Source organism: Macrobrachium rosenbergii, chromosome 55 (assembly GCF_040412425.1).
Source record: "Macrobrachium rosenbergii isolate ZJJX-2024 chromosome 55, ASM4041242v1, whole genome shotgun sequence".
NCBI lineage: Eukaryota > Metazoa > Arthropoda > Malacostraca > Decapoda > Palaemonidae > Macrobrachium > Macrobrachium rosenbergii.
The window spans coordinates 86,921,121-86,934,229 of NC_089795.1; the positions used below are offsets into that span (position 1 = coordinate 86,921,121).

The 13,109-nt window shown below is 38.2% G+C and overlaps 1 protein-coding gene across 28 annotated transcripts in view; it reads left to right on the forward strand.

Moving 5' to 3' along the window:
• LOC136835601 (disintegrin and metalloproteinase domain-containing protein 23-like) overlaps positions 1–13,109 on the forward strand; it is a 546,464-nt gene that overhangs the window by 291,459 nt on the left and 241,896 nt on the right. For all 28 annotated transcript variants that reach the window (XM_067099311.1, XM_067099327.1, XM_067099331.1 and 25 more), the window contains exon 3: positions 8,800–8,862. In XM_067099311.1, coding sequence (XP_066955412.1) covers positions 8,800–8,862 — 63 coding nt within the window. The remainder of the gene's footprint in view (positions 1–8,799; positions 8,863–13,109) is intronic.

A 13,109-nucleotide genomic window follows, 5' to 3' on the forward strand; every position in this document is an offset into this window, starting at 1 on the left:
GGGACAGGTAGGGGGAAGATTCTATCGCGTTGTAAACTTCCAATCCCTCGGCACAACATGTGGCTTTGAGGATGGTAAACATTGACTCCCGGGGAAGGGAGGAGAGAAAGGTAAGGATGACAGGTTTACCCTCAACCCCCTGCCCGAGAGAAGGTCTTTATGTAGGGAGGGGAAGGGGAAGGGTGGGGGTGTCTGTTGATACAGCTTCTTAGGTCCGTCCGTGTGACGTGTGTCGTACAGGAACTAAACGAAAGCATCGGCGTGTTTGTTTTTGGGAAGTCACTGACGAATTTCTTTACTGAAACATAAACACGTGGATGAAAATCAGCTATAAATAGCTAGCCACCTGTTAAAACTTTATAGTTAGTTAAATGTGTAAATCTTTTTTTTTTTTCAAAGGGATTGTCGCAGCAGTAAGAAGGAGACGAAGGGTCCTCTAATTTTTGCTTTCTTTTCGATTAGCCCAACTGTATCTTTATTTCATTTTCTGTTTCAACAAGGTTATAGTTGCTCATTTTGCCAGTTTTGTTACTCTCTCTCTCTCTCTCTCTCTCTCTCTCTCTCTCTCTCTCTCTCTCTCTCATACTAAATCGCTCCATTACCAATAGTTCTCGGGTTCGATCAACGCACCAGCTTAGACGAATCTGGACCCATTTCTTCAGTAAGTTATTTGGCATCTGCTGATCTAAGCAGTGGATCACGTACTTTGGTACTAGGTAGGTATGTACGCATATATATATATATATATATATATATATATATATATATATATATATATATATATATATATATATATATATATATATATATATATATATATATATCTATATCTGTATATATGTATATATAATTTATATATATATATATATATCTATATATATGTATATATAATTTATGTATATATATATATATATATATATATATATATATATATATATATATATATATTATACCTCGTCATGATAAATAAAAAAGAAGAGTGTCTGGGCGAGGCATTGATCATACCGACGGGGTGAAAACATTTACCAGATATTTACTCTCTCTCTCTCTCTCTCTCTCTCTCTCTCTCTCTCTCTCTCTCTCTCTCTCAGTCGTAGTTCAGCCTCCCTGTCGCTGTTCTAAAATGTATGCTTCAGCTGAATATTATCCGTCATGGCAGCGAGGGCGGAATGGTCGGGGTGGGTGGGTTGGTAGAGGGAAGTGAGAGAGGTTGGGGGGGGGGAGGGAGGAACAGTCCATCTCCTGCTTTCAAAGTTCAATATGTAAAAGGTCACTCGACCTGCAATGATAAGGGAGCACAGCACACCTTCCATTGCTTGACACGGCTGCGTGACCTCGAGCTCTCTGGGGCGGGACACTGACCTCCCTTTGACAGTTTCTCTCGGCAGGAAAAAGAATGATTCCTATCCATCTCCCGAAGTGACGTCATTCAGTCTGGTTTTGAATCTCTCTATGGCGTCGTAACTTTTGCCTCTCTGTCTCTCTCTCTTTCATACGCCTTTTAGAGCGCATAGAGGAGGTGTTTGTATGGTTTTTGTGTGCGGAATTGACGTTATTTGAAAAATAACTGACCCTGGGTCTTCTGATATGACCTGACCTTTTGTTTACGATAGAGACCTTTGTTTTTTTTTAATGGTGGCCTACATTCATATCTCTTTTTCTCTTTTGGTGTGATGACAGATATCTTCATTTTCAAAAATACCATTACATCCTTTAGGTTTTTAGCTTCACTGTTTTCAAAAGCATCTTGGGATGAGGATGCTACCCGTATGCCCCTACCTAGCCTGGCAGTGACGCTCCACAGTTGGCTAATTCCCAGGTGCCTTATTCACTCCATAGGTTAACGGAGGTTCCTTGGAGTTATCGGAATCTGGTCTAAATTGTTCCTAAACTAGGCCACCCTTTGATCAATCATAGATCTCTTGGCGGTGAGACTATGTCGATAACCATTGGACTGTTTTGGGATGTATGATTATCGTATGGAACGTGTCCTTGGCGCTGAGGTTTATGACAATATATATATATATATATATATATATATATATATATATATATATATATATATATATATATATATATATATATATATATATATATATATATATATATTATGTGTGTGTAAATAAATTCTCTCCATTTTATAAATAACTCGTGGAGTCTGTTTCCACTTTAAAATTGAATCATTGTTACAGATGATCTACATTACTGTCTCATACTTTCGTGAATGTTCCTTTTGGCTTCGTCACATTCGAATGTTTTTCTTTATATCTGACCCGGTTAGTGGCCATCAAGAAGTTAGAGCAGTGTTTATGAAACGTGTGATCATAGTTTAAAACCTGTTTTTCGTAGCAGTTTTCTTAAAGGGGCTCCTTTATCTCTGTTTTCCGAAGCAGTTTTCTTGAAGGGACTCCATCTCTGAAATATAAAAGTTACACCCTGTAGCTAAGTTCTGGAAGGATACGGTGTCATCATACTCTGAAAAACCACCCTGTAGTCGTTATTAAATGGAATCCTGTAGCTATGCTTTTAAATGTCAAAGTGTTGCTGCATTTACAAAAACAGCCTTGTAGCAGCTTTTATACCACGTTGTGTAACTGTATTCTAAAGGAACACCCTGTATTTATGTTGTGAAGAGACACCCTGTAGACATGCTTTAAAATGAACACCGTCTTAATATTTTCTGTAAGTCTGCTCTAAGACACCTCGTATTTTAGGGGTGGGGAGAGAGGGAGGAGGGGGGGGAAAGATAGTGTCTAGTTATACCATGAAGTGCGCTTTGTGTTAGAAGACATCGTATCTTTGCTTCAACAGAGCACCCTGTAGCCATACTCCAGAAGCTGACACCCTGTAGGCATATCCTGAAAGACATCATGTAGTCGTATCCTGAAAGGACGCCCCAGAGAAAGGAGAGGGGGCGGGGAGACCCCTTCCCTACTCTCCAAAAGGACACCACCCTGTACCGACCTTCCTACAGGAGGAGCCTCGCTGCCATATTTTGTTGACTTTAGCCGCTGGGGGCCAACCATAGTATAGGCGTTTTACCGCAAGAGGCAATTGATACCTAGAGATGTCTCCTCTGGAATCTTGGGTCAAAAATCCAAGAGATCTTTTTAACAAGTGAATGGGGCGGCCATTCAACGTTGAGAACTATTTCGTCTCGGTCTTAATTGCGCAACTTGAAAGGCTTTTTTTTTTCTCTGTGGTGGTGAGGGATTGGATGGGGTTAGGTTTGATGGTCTCGTGGCGTTTGGCGTTCGTCTTTTATTAAATGAAAGGTATTCGAACTTATTATTTGCCATAAGAATGGATAATTTGACTAGGGTTTTGATTAAACCACTGATTTTGCATTGTCAGAAAATGCCGAGAGTTTTATCGGTCTTGTGGTTAAGTAATATATTTCTGTAGGCAGGTTTTCAGAATGTATAATGTCTCTGCGTCATTCATTCATCAGTATAGCTTGTTTTCGGAGCGTTTGGGATTGCAATAAAAATATTTGGCCGTTTAACTTTACATAATTATATCATAATCTGTGTGGCAGATTATGTAGTTGTCAGGTGCATTGTATTTCTCTCTCTCTCTCTCTCTCTCTCTCTCTCTCTCTCTCTCTCTCTCTCTCTCTCTCTCATATACTATACAGGTTTTTGTATATATCCTCCTTTGTTTGGGATACCGTCCATTTATTGAAACTTTTCCAGCTTATCAAATGGGCTAATTTAGCAAATAAAAGTCCCTGTTGTTTTAACCAACCTTTAAATATTGGAGCTTTCTTAGCAAATAGCTAAGCATCTTATAATAATTCATCTTTGTCATAAAATGAAGGAAGATTCGGGTGTCACGTTGCCCGTCTCAGAAATGTGAGGCAGGATGCAGTGCTTGAGAGTGCTTCCTCGCCTTTCCTTGTTGCTGCTACTATATGCTATTTTTAATGAAACTGCCTTAATTATTCACTTGGACTTTAGTAAAATAGTGGGAAATAATTCTGAATTATTGTTACCTTCTACTACTCTTAATAGGGGTGCGTCCACGCTACGGTAAAACATGTAACATATTGGCAACTTGTTGCATAAATTTCACAAACATGTTGAGAACATGTCGACGACCCTAAGTGGAGATTGAATCTATAGCCAATGCTGGATAATCGTATGAAGCACTGGTCAGGGCTACAAGTAAGTCGTTAACTTATATTCAGCCAGTTTGTGACGTGTGCGATAAGTTAACGACAGTAAATCATGTAAACATGTCAGAAACTTATTGCATACATGTCACAAACATGTTAAGAACATGTCAGCGACCATAAGTGGCTACAGCTAAGTCGTTAACTTGTGCTGAACCTGTTTGTGATGTATTTGTGGTAAGTTACCGACAGTAAAACATGTATACACACGTCAGCAACTTATTGTATACATATCACGAACATGTTGAGAACATGTCAGCGACCATAAGTGGCTACAACTAAGTCGTTAACTTGTGGTGAACCTGTTTGTGATGTATTTGTGGTAAGTTACCGATGCTAAAACATGTATGTACACCTCAGCAACTTATTGCATACATGTCACAAACATGTTGAGAACATGTCAACGACCCGAATTGGAGATTGAATCTTTACCCAATGCTGGATAATCGTATGGAGCACTGGTCAGGGCTACAACTAAGTCGTTAACTTGTATTCAGCCTGTTTGTGACGTGTGCGATAAGTTAGCGACAGTAAATCATGTAAACATGTCAGAAACTTATTGCATACATGTCACAAACATGTTGAGATAATGTCAACAACTGTAAGTGGAGACTGAATCATTTGCCAATGCTGGATAATCATATGAAGCTCTGGTTAGGACTGCCAATAAGTCGTTAAGTCATATTCAGCATCTTTGTGATGTGTGTGCAATAAGTTACCGACAGTAAAACATGTTTTTATACTTATTGCATACATGTCACAAACACGTTGAGAACATGTCGACGACCATAAGTGGAGAGTGAATCTTGAGACAATGCTGGATATTATAATCGTATGAAACACTGGTTAGGGCTACAAATAATGTCATTAACTTGCATTCAGTTTGCTTGTGATGTGTTTGTGATAAGTTAGCGACAGTAAAACATGTAGACACACGTCGGCAACTTCTTGCATACATGTCACAAAAATGTTGAGAACAGGTCAGCAACTGTAAGTGGAGACTGAATCATTGGCCAATACTGGATAATCGTATGAAGCACTTCCAATAGGTTGTCAACTTGTATTCAGCTTGTTAGCACTAAGTTAGCGAAAGTAATACATATCAGCAACTTGTTGCATACATGTCACAAACATGTCGACAAATTATTGCATACATGTCACAAACATGTTGAAGACAGTGGAGACTGAATCATTAGCCAATGCTGGATAGTCATTTGAAGCACTGGTTAGGACTGCCAAGAAGCCGTTAACCTGTAGTCAACCTGTCAATGATGTGTTTGCAATAAGTTACCGACATGTTTTACTGTAGTGTGGACCTAACACTATAGTAGACCATTCTTCCCTTGGTACGAAGTAGATGTTTTGATTAAATACTCTGAGGTTTAACTTCCCTAACAAGACGGTATTGATCCCACCTCTCCTTGTAATGCAGTGGTATAACATTATTTGTTTTTGTTAGATGAATGTATACTAACATCCCCAGTGGAATGGTGAATGCATTAACTGTCCCCTCCCATGTGTATTCCATTCACTCTTTTAAGAAATTAAAAAAAAAATCTGATAACTCAAAAAAGAGAAATTTGACATAAATCAACATTTCCCCATCTAGATGTTTTTAACATTTTTAACACCTCTCGATAAGCCCCCTCCTTTTTCTCTTGCTCGTTCATTGTACCCTTCGCTCTTTTTTTTAACTCTTTCAATATCTGGGTGGAAAACCAAAACCATACGGCTGTAGAGAGAGAGAGAGAGTGTGTGGGCGCCGATGATGAAGGCGGCGCAGAGGTAAGGTCAAGGCGATTGAAATGACCTTCCGGGTCAAACCTGAGAGGACGGACGCAACTCAGGATTTCTTCTGTTCTCTCGTTTTATTAGTGTTTATTATCTTGACAAGATATTCAGTCTCTCTCATCTTCCATCTCTCTTCCCCATAACAATCAAGGAGTCTATTTTTCTTTTTTTTTGTCAGTTTTTATTTAACCATCAGGTATTTTTTCTAGTTTTTTTTTTTTTTGTTCCCTAACCATCAAATGTTTTTATAGTCTGAATTACTCTTGTGTGTGTTTCTCTGTGGAGAGAGATCATTGTTTTTTTTTGTGTGTTTTTTTTTTGTGGATCAGTGGATGTGTTTTTTCAACTACCGGTCATCATAAAGAGACAAAACGGGACTTTTTTAAAAAAATTTTATTGCTTATGGCCTTAGGTAAGAAAAACTGTTATTGTTTTGTGATGTTTAGTTGTAGATATGAAAGGAGATAAATTCGTAGAATTGACTCTCTTTGTCATAGGGTAAATAAAGTGATTTTTGTCATCAGTAGCTGTCATTAGTTCAACATTACCTAATCACGTTTTTTTTTTATGTATTACATTTTCTGTATCTTTCTAATCACATTTTATTCATGTATTACATTTTCTAATCCTTCTCATCCCTATGTCATTTTTTTCTTCTTTGAAGAGCTCTCTCGTTTCGTGAGTATCCTGTTTCTTCAGTAGCTTCCTATTTGTTTGATTTTTCTGAGAATTTTTTAAAGTAATGTGGACTTTTTTTCACGTTTCTGACATTTAATACCTGCATATTTGTTTTTATTTTTCATCTTCGTTGTTCTTCCCATTCCTCTTCTCTCATTAATCATCTTTCGGTCCCTTCACGATTAGTTTTGGTGGCTTACATTCTTCATGTCATCATGCACATTATTGTTATTCTTATTCTGCGTTGTCTCTTATTTTCTTTCACTTTTCGTTTCGCTTTTCATTTTTTTGACATATTTATCACCTTCCTTCAGTTTTTCCTGTGCCCAGTACTAATTACTGTTTTAACTCAAAATGGTTCCTTCATCTGTATTTTCTCTCTCTCTCTCTCTCTCTCTCTCTCTCTCTCTCTCTCTCTCTCTCTCTCTCTCTCTCTCTCTTCTTTACACTGAAGTAGTGATATTTTCTCTTCCACTACCGTGTTCGTGTAATAGTTAGACGTTAATCTGTATGTTGTTAACTTCATTTTCATACATTTCTCATCATCATCATCATCATCGCCAGTAATCATTTAGTCATCACTCCACTTCAAACATCTCTCCTATAGCTTAATCATTATTTTTCATCTTTCTGTTAAGGTACTTAACTCCTTAATATAACCAGATTAATTCTACGTAATTTTTCTGTCTTCTCTTTTCCTAATTACATTTTCTCTTTACATGTTCATTATTGCCGTCCTGAGTTTGAAGTAACCTTCACATAGTCGGGAACATTGTTTTTATTCTAGTTGCTTCTTCGACCAGTTTATTTTTCCGCCCAATTCCAGCCTCTTTTATGATTTATTCCAACAAACCTGCCTTGCAACACGCTATAAAATCTTTGGCATAGATCCTTTATGTACTGTGTCTCCGTATCAGGTTCACATTTCTTCCTCATAGAAATTGTCTATAATACTTTGTATCCCCGCATCACGTTTTTAAATATCCACTCGAAGCTACATTCAGTACTTTTCATCTCTGCTTCTCCTCCCAAGGTTTCCTGTTGGAACTGTCATAATTGCTTTTCGATTCTTAGTTGTGCTTTCATAGTTCTTGCAAAGATGCACTTCAGTGCTTTGTGTCCAAATTTTCTGTCTTCAGTATTTTTGTTCTAATCTAATTTTTCATCAGATGTATTTTTTACAAATCGTTTTCAGTTTTTTCATCTAAGTAATCTTTGGTAGTTTGAATCCATACAAATCTGTTTTTTCCAATTTTCCGTACCAAAACTGTCACACAGTATTGAAGTTTCTGTCACTTTTTTTAGCTATTGAAGTTTCTGTCACTTTTTTTAGCTTTAGTTAATCTTAGGTTGTTTGAATCCCTATAAATCTGTTTTTTCCAATTTTCCGTACCAAAATGTCACAGTATTGAAGTCTCTGTCACTTTTTTTAGCTTTAGTTTTTCTTCAAAAACTAGCTTAAGTACCTTACATATTTACAACTTTTTACATTTTTCTCAAACTTAGTTTTTTAATATTATGTATCTTTGAAACCAGTTGTCAGTTTTTCCTGCTAAAAGTGCCTTGAAAATCTCGCTTTCATCGACGGTTTTTTTTTTAAGTTTTTTCTTTCTTTGCAAACTGCGATGCCTAGCAACCATATTTCCAGCTTTCCCTCTCCCGAAGGAAACTGTCTTCATTGATTTCAGTCCCAAATCTCTATTTTACCATTTTCTCCATCAAAACATCCTTCAGGTTTCCTTATCATTGTATTTAAAGCCTCAGGGTCCACAATCAACGTCATTTTCTTCAGTCTTATATATCCGTCATCTTCAACACGAAGGCCATCTTCATCTGACGTACCCTTCTCCGTCCTCGCTGTTATCTGTCTACTTCCATTGGTGGTTATTCCATCTACTTCATTTCCTCCATCATCAAAACCCAGTAACAAACGGCATCGTTAGCCTCCCCCACCTCCCCCACCCTTTTAAACATCCCATCTCCCCCACCCTTCCCCACTATCATCAGAAGCCAACATTAAACTCCATCACTCGCCCCCCCCCCTCCTTTTACCTCGTCCTAGTCATCATCATCATCATCATCATCAAGTAGTCTCTCTCTCCGTCATCTTCGTGAGGTCGTGTACTAACATCTGCCCCCTTTTCTTCCCTCTATTCCAGAAGACATACCAGATTTCTACGATGATTATTTGAGTGAGGACGGTAACGCTTATCTCAGCGGTAAGTACACAGCGGAATCCACCTTTCTTTCTCCTTTTTTTGTTTATTCATTTCTTCAATTTTTTAATCATTAAATTCTTCCCTGTGTTCCTCCTCTTCCTCCTCCTCCCGGGTTTCCTCTTTTCCTTTTTGTTTTAAGGAGGGAGGCCGACCTTTTTCTCCCTCCTCCCCCTTCCCTCCCTTCGACCTCTCCCTGCACCTACCACGAAAGCCTCCCTGGGATTTAAACCCCTTCCTCACTCCTCACTCCTGTTCCTCCTCCTCCTCCTCCTCCTCCTCCTCCTCCTCCTCCTCCCCGACCTGTGACTCCAATCTCCCGAGTTAAAAGAAAGATTCATCCCTTCCTTCCCGTGTTCGTTTGTGTGGATTTTGAATTTGTTATTGTAAGACACTGGGTTGGAAGACACGTTAAATGAAACTATCCAGTTATTTCCCGTTCCTGTGTCAAGAGTAAAATGGTGGAAAAGCAGCATTTTGATGATTCCGAATTAAGGGAAAATTAACTTTTTTATCAGATGCTGTTTTTGTGTTGCGCTTCGGCGCAGTTGTCAAGTGACTTTCATTGCTCAATATTTTAAAAATTTGGTAACCGTTTGCCAGAAATGTAATCGGTTTTTGTTTACGAATCGACAAAAGTATTTTCAGTTTTCTTCTGTGCTCGTTTGACATATTATTTGATCAAAGATCACAAATATAAAAACGTAACCTGCAACCAGTGTCTTACAGCGCCAGACATCTTAATGTTTAAGTGGTAGATGTACAGTAGGTGTACCTTTAATATTATCAATCTAATAAACTGCAATTTTATCTAGCCTAGATGTAAGTGGATTCCTCCTTCCTCCTTACTTGAGTGTTCCTGTGCCAGCCACTGGTCTTGCTTTCCTCTGTGTTCCCTTGTAAGGAAATATATAACAAAGATTAAAAAAATAACGAAGATAAAAGTATTATTGTGTGTCTTTCGGATAAGCAACATCATGGTACTTTATATTCTGACAGATCTTGACTACACTCTTGGTTTTGGATCAGGAAAGTGTTAGTATCCCCATAGAAAATACTGCTTGTACTATTATTATTATTATTATTATTATTATTATTATTATTATTATTATTACTCTAGTTGCATTTGGCCCTTGTTTTGATCGATTGCCTCTCGGGTCAGATCCAAGAGGTCTGCTGATACTCTCTGTAACGATTGCTTGCGTGTGTGTGCGTGTGTGTCCGTGTGTGTGTGCGTGTGTGTGTGTGTGTGTGTGTGTGTGTGTGTGTCCTTTACAAGACATGAGAGTTTGCAAACATTTCCCTTCCCTTCTCCCAACCAGGGAAAGTACCACCCAAGCATTGACAGTAATTATTATTATTATTATTATTATTATTATTATTATTATTATTATTATTATTATTATTATTATTATTATTATTATTATTATTATTATTGCCTTCACCCGAAGAAGACTCAAATTTGGTCTCTCATTTGTTGGAGGTCAGCCGCTAGCGTCTTGGCCACGTTGACCCTGCCCCCCGGTTTAAAAAAATGGGAACTTTATGTATATGGAGGACACAGATGATGTTTAAAGACGCATTTTATAGGAGTATTTATATTTCATAATGATTCTGTCATCTATGCTTGATTTATTTTATTTAGCAGTGAAGTAGTATGTAGCTAAGCGAATTGGTCAGCCATAATTTTGGAATATCGGTTTTTCTTCAAGATCTGTAAGTTTGATCAGAATTACATTTGTTATAAATTAAAGGAGTCTTTTCCATTCTCGGCAAAGAATGCATAAGATTTTAAAATGAGTGCTGAAATATATATTTATCTATCCATAAAAATGGTTAAGCATATTCCAAGTATTTGTGACAGACTGTTCATGTAGAGTTTTATGTATATACACAGAGCCATCTGTAATTAATGTTAAGGTTAACGATAGAAATAGAAAGTTCATTTGTTTACTGTAAGTGATTTGTTTGTAGTTAGTAATTTAGAATGTAATTTTGTTTGTAGTTTGTGTATCAAGGAAGGAGCTTTTAATAGTTTGTAAAATGACTTGAGGTCACTTTGCTTATACTGCCACCGTAAAATGGAAGACTGCAGTATCTGCAAAAATACAAAACTGAGAAAAATGGTAGATGCTGCATTTTTCCCTGGCCTTACTACTGATTTTGCAGATACTGCAAATGGGACCCCCTAAATAATCGTGAAAGCATTGAAGAATCATTCTGAAACTGCAGTAACCTGTGTATTTTGTGTTTCATGAGCCCAATAGTTGGAATAGTTCAATTTCGAAAATTTTGCAGATACTGCAGTTTTCCATTTTAGGGCAGTATTGGTTCTAAAGTCACTCAAAAAGAAATTGTGATTTTGAGGTAACCAAGATGGGTATTTCTTGCAGTTTGTAAAATAACGTAGGGGGTCAGGGCACTCAGGTGTAGTACAGAAACACACTAGGCTATACACCGTGCTGATGTTGGAGTGGAGAATAACAAAAAAAAAAAAAAAAAAAGACAAAATGGACCTGAGGACATTTAAAAGATATCTTTCATTCCGTATGGCTGGTTTATTCCTAAGTTACCCCCCCAAAAATTTGTAGAGTCGATCATTTTGGGGGGAGACACCTACAAAAATGACGGATGAATGACAGGTCGTTAGGCGAGTTCATCAATCATAAAGTGGCATAATCCATTTAGAGACAGGTATGTTTTTCTTACTACAGAGAGGAAGGTTCGTATTTACAGGTTCTGTCATTTACAGGTTCAAATGAAATGATCAGGGAAAACATTTACAGGTTCCAGATTCTGTCATGCAAATGAGACAGGGATTTCCGTTTGAAGTAGACACCTAAGAGGACAGGTACCGGTTTCTTTCTAGGAAAATGGTACCTAATTCTTTCTGTTGAAATGGTACCTAGTTCTTTGTGTTGAGATTATACCTAATTCTGTTTAGGAAGATGGTACCTGTATCTGTCTAGGAAGATGGTACCTGTATCTGTCTAGGACGATGGTACCTAATTCTTTCTATGAAGATGGCACCTAATTCTGTCTAGGAAGATGGTACCTAATTCCGTATAGGAAGATGGAACCTATATCTGTCTAGGAAGATGGCACCCATTTCTGTCTAGGAAGATGGTATCCATTTCTGTCTAGGAAGATGGTACCTATATTTGTCTAGAAAGACGGTACCTACATCTGTCTAGGAAAATGGCACCTAATTCTCACTAGGAAGATGGTACCTAAATCTATCTAGGAAGATGGTACCTAAAGCTGTCCAGGAAGATGGTACCTATATGTGTCTAGGAAGACAGGTGCCTAATTCTGTCTAACGAACCAGATGCCTATTTCCGCCTATATAACAAGTACCCATATATCCTTTTTGTGTAGGGTGAGCGATAGAAAATACCAAGAGTGACGAATATTAACATGCAGGTGAATGATACACGAAAGATGTTGAAACTGACACGTTATTCATAAAGGTGGCCGGTCAGACTATTAGGAAGATACGAAGGTGGAATGAAAAGTCCAGTGAAAGTATATCAGCGCCAGGAGCGTATGACGACGGTGCAAATGAAAATGCACTGAAAACAACCAGATGGTTGCGATGACTTTACCTGGAGACGCAGAGAAAGAAGAAGAGGAGGAGGAGGAGGAGGAGGAGGAGGAAAATGAAAGGGTGGGAGGGAGGCATAAGGGGAGTAGGGTTGAGGGGGGCTCAGGGTGGAGGAAGAAAGAGGAGACATCACCAGCCATCGTCCTTTCCACAAGACTGACCCTTTTCAGAGGCTGTCTTCCAAGATTCCAATATTAGGGAGAGAGAGAGAGAGAGAGAGAGAGAGAGAGAGAGAGAGAGAGAGAGAGAGAGAGAGAGAGAGAGAGGGAGAAAAGTATCAGAGTACATGAGAATTTTTTCCTCTTTGGCTCATACAAGGGTTCATAGACGTGTGATTTCTGTCAAAGGCTGTACAACACATTTTTTTTCCCTTGCACTGTTTTTATGAGTCTGAATAAGAATTAAAGATCTCCGGCAGTTTGTGACGTCATTTCGTTAAAGAGTTGGGTCGTTTAATACACGTTCCTTGTGGGTCCATACGAGGTGCCAGTGTGAAAAGGGGGTTGGGGGGGAAAGTTTTTCGTATGGTTGAGAATCCAGAAAGAATTTTGGGTCTTATCAAATTATGTTAATGAGAAAACACCGTGGGAATGTTATGGTCGTTTTAGAGAGTAATTGAGAGAAATTATTTTAAGTACCTAGTCAT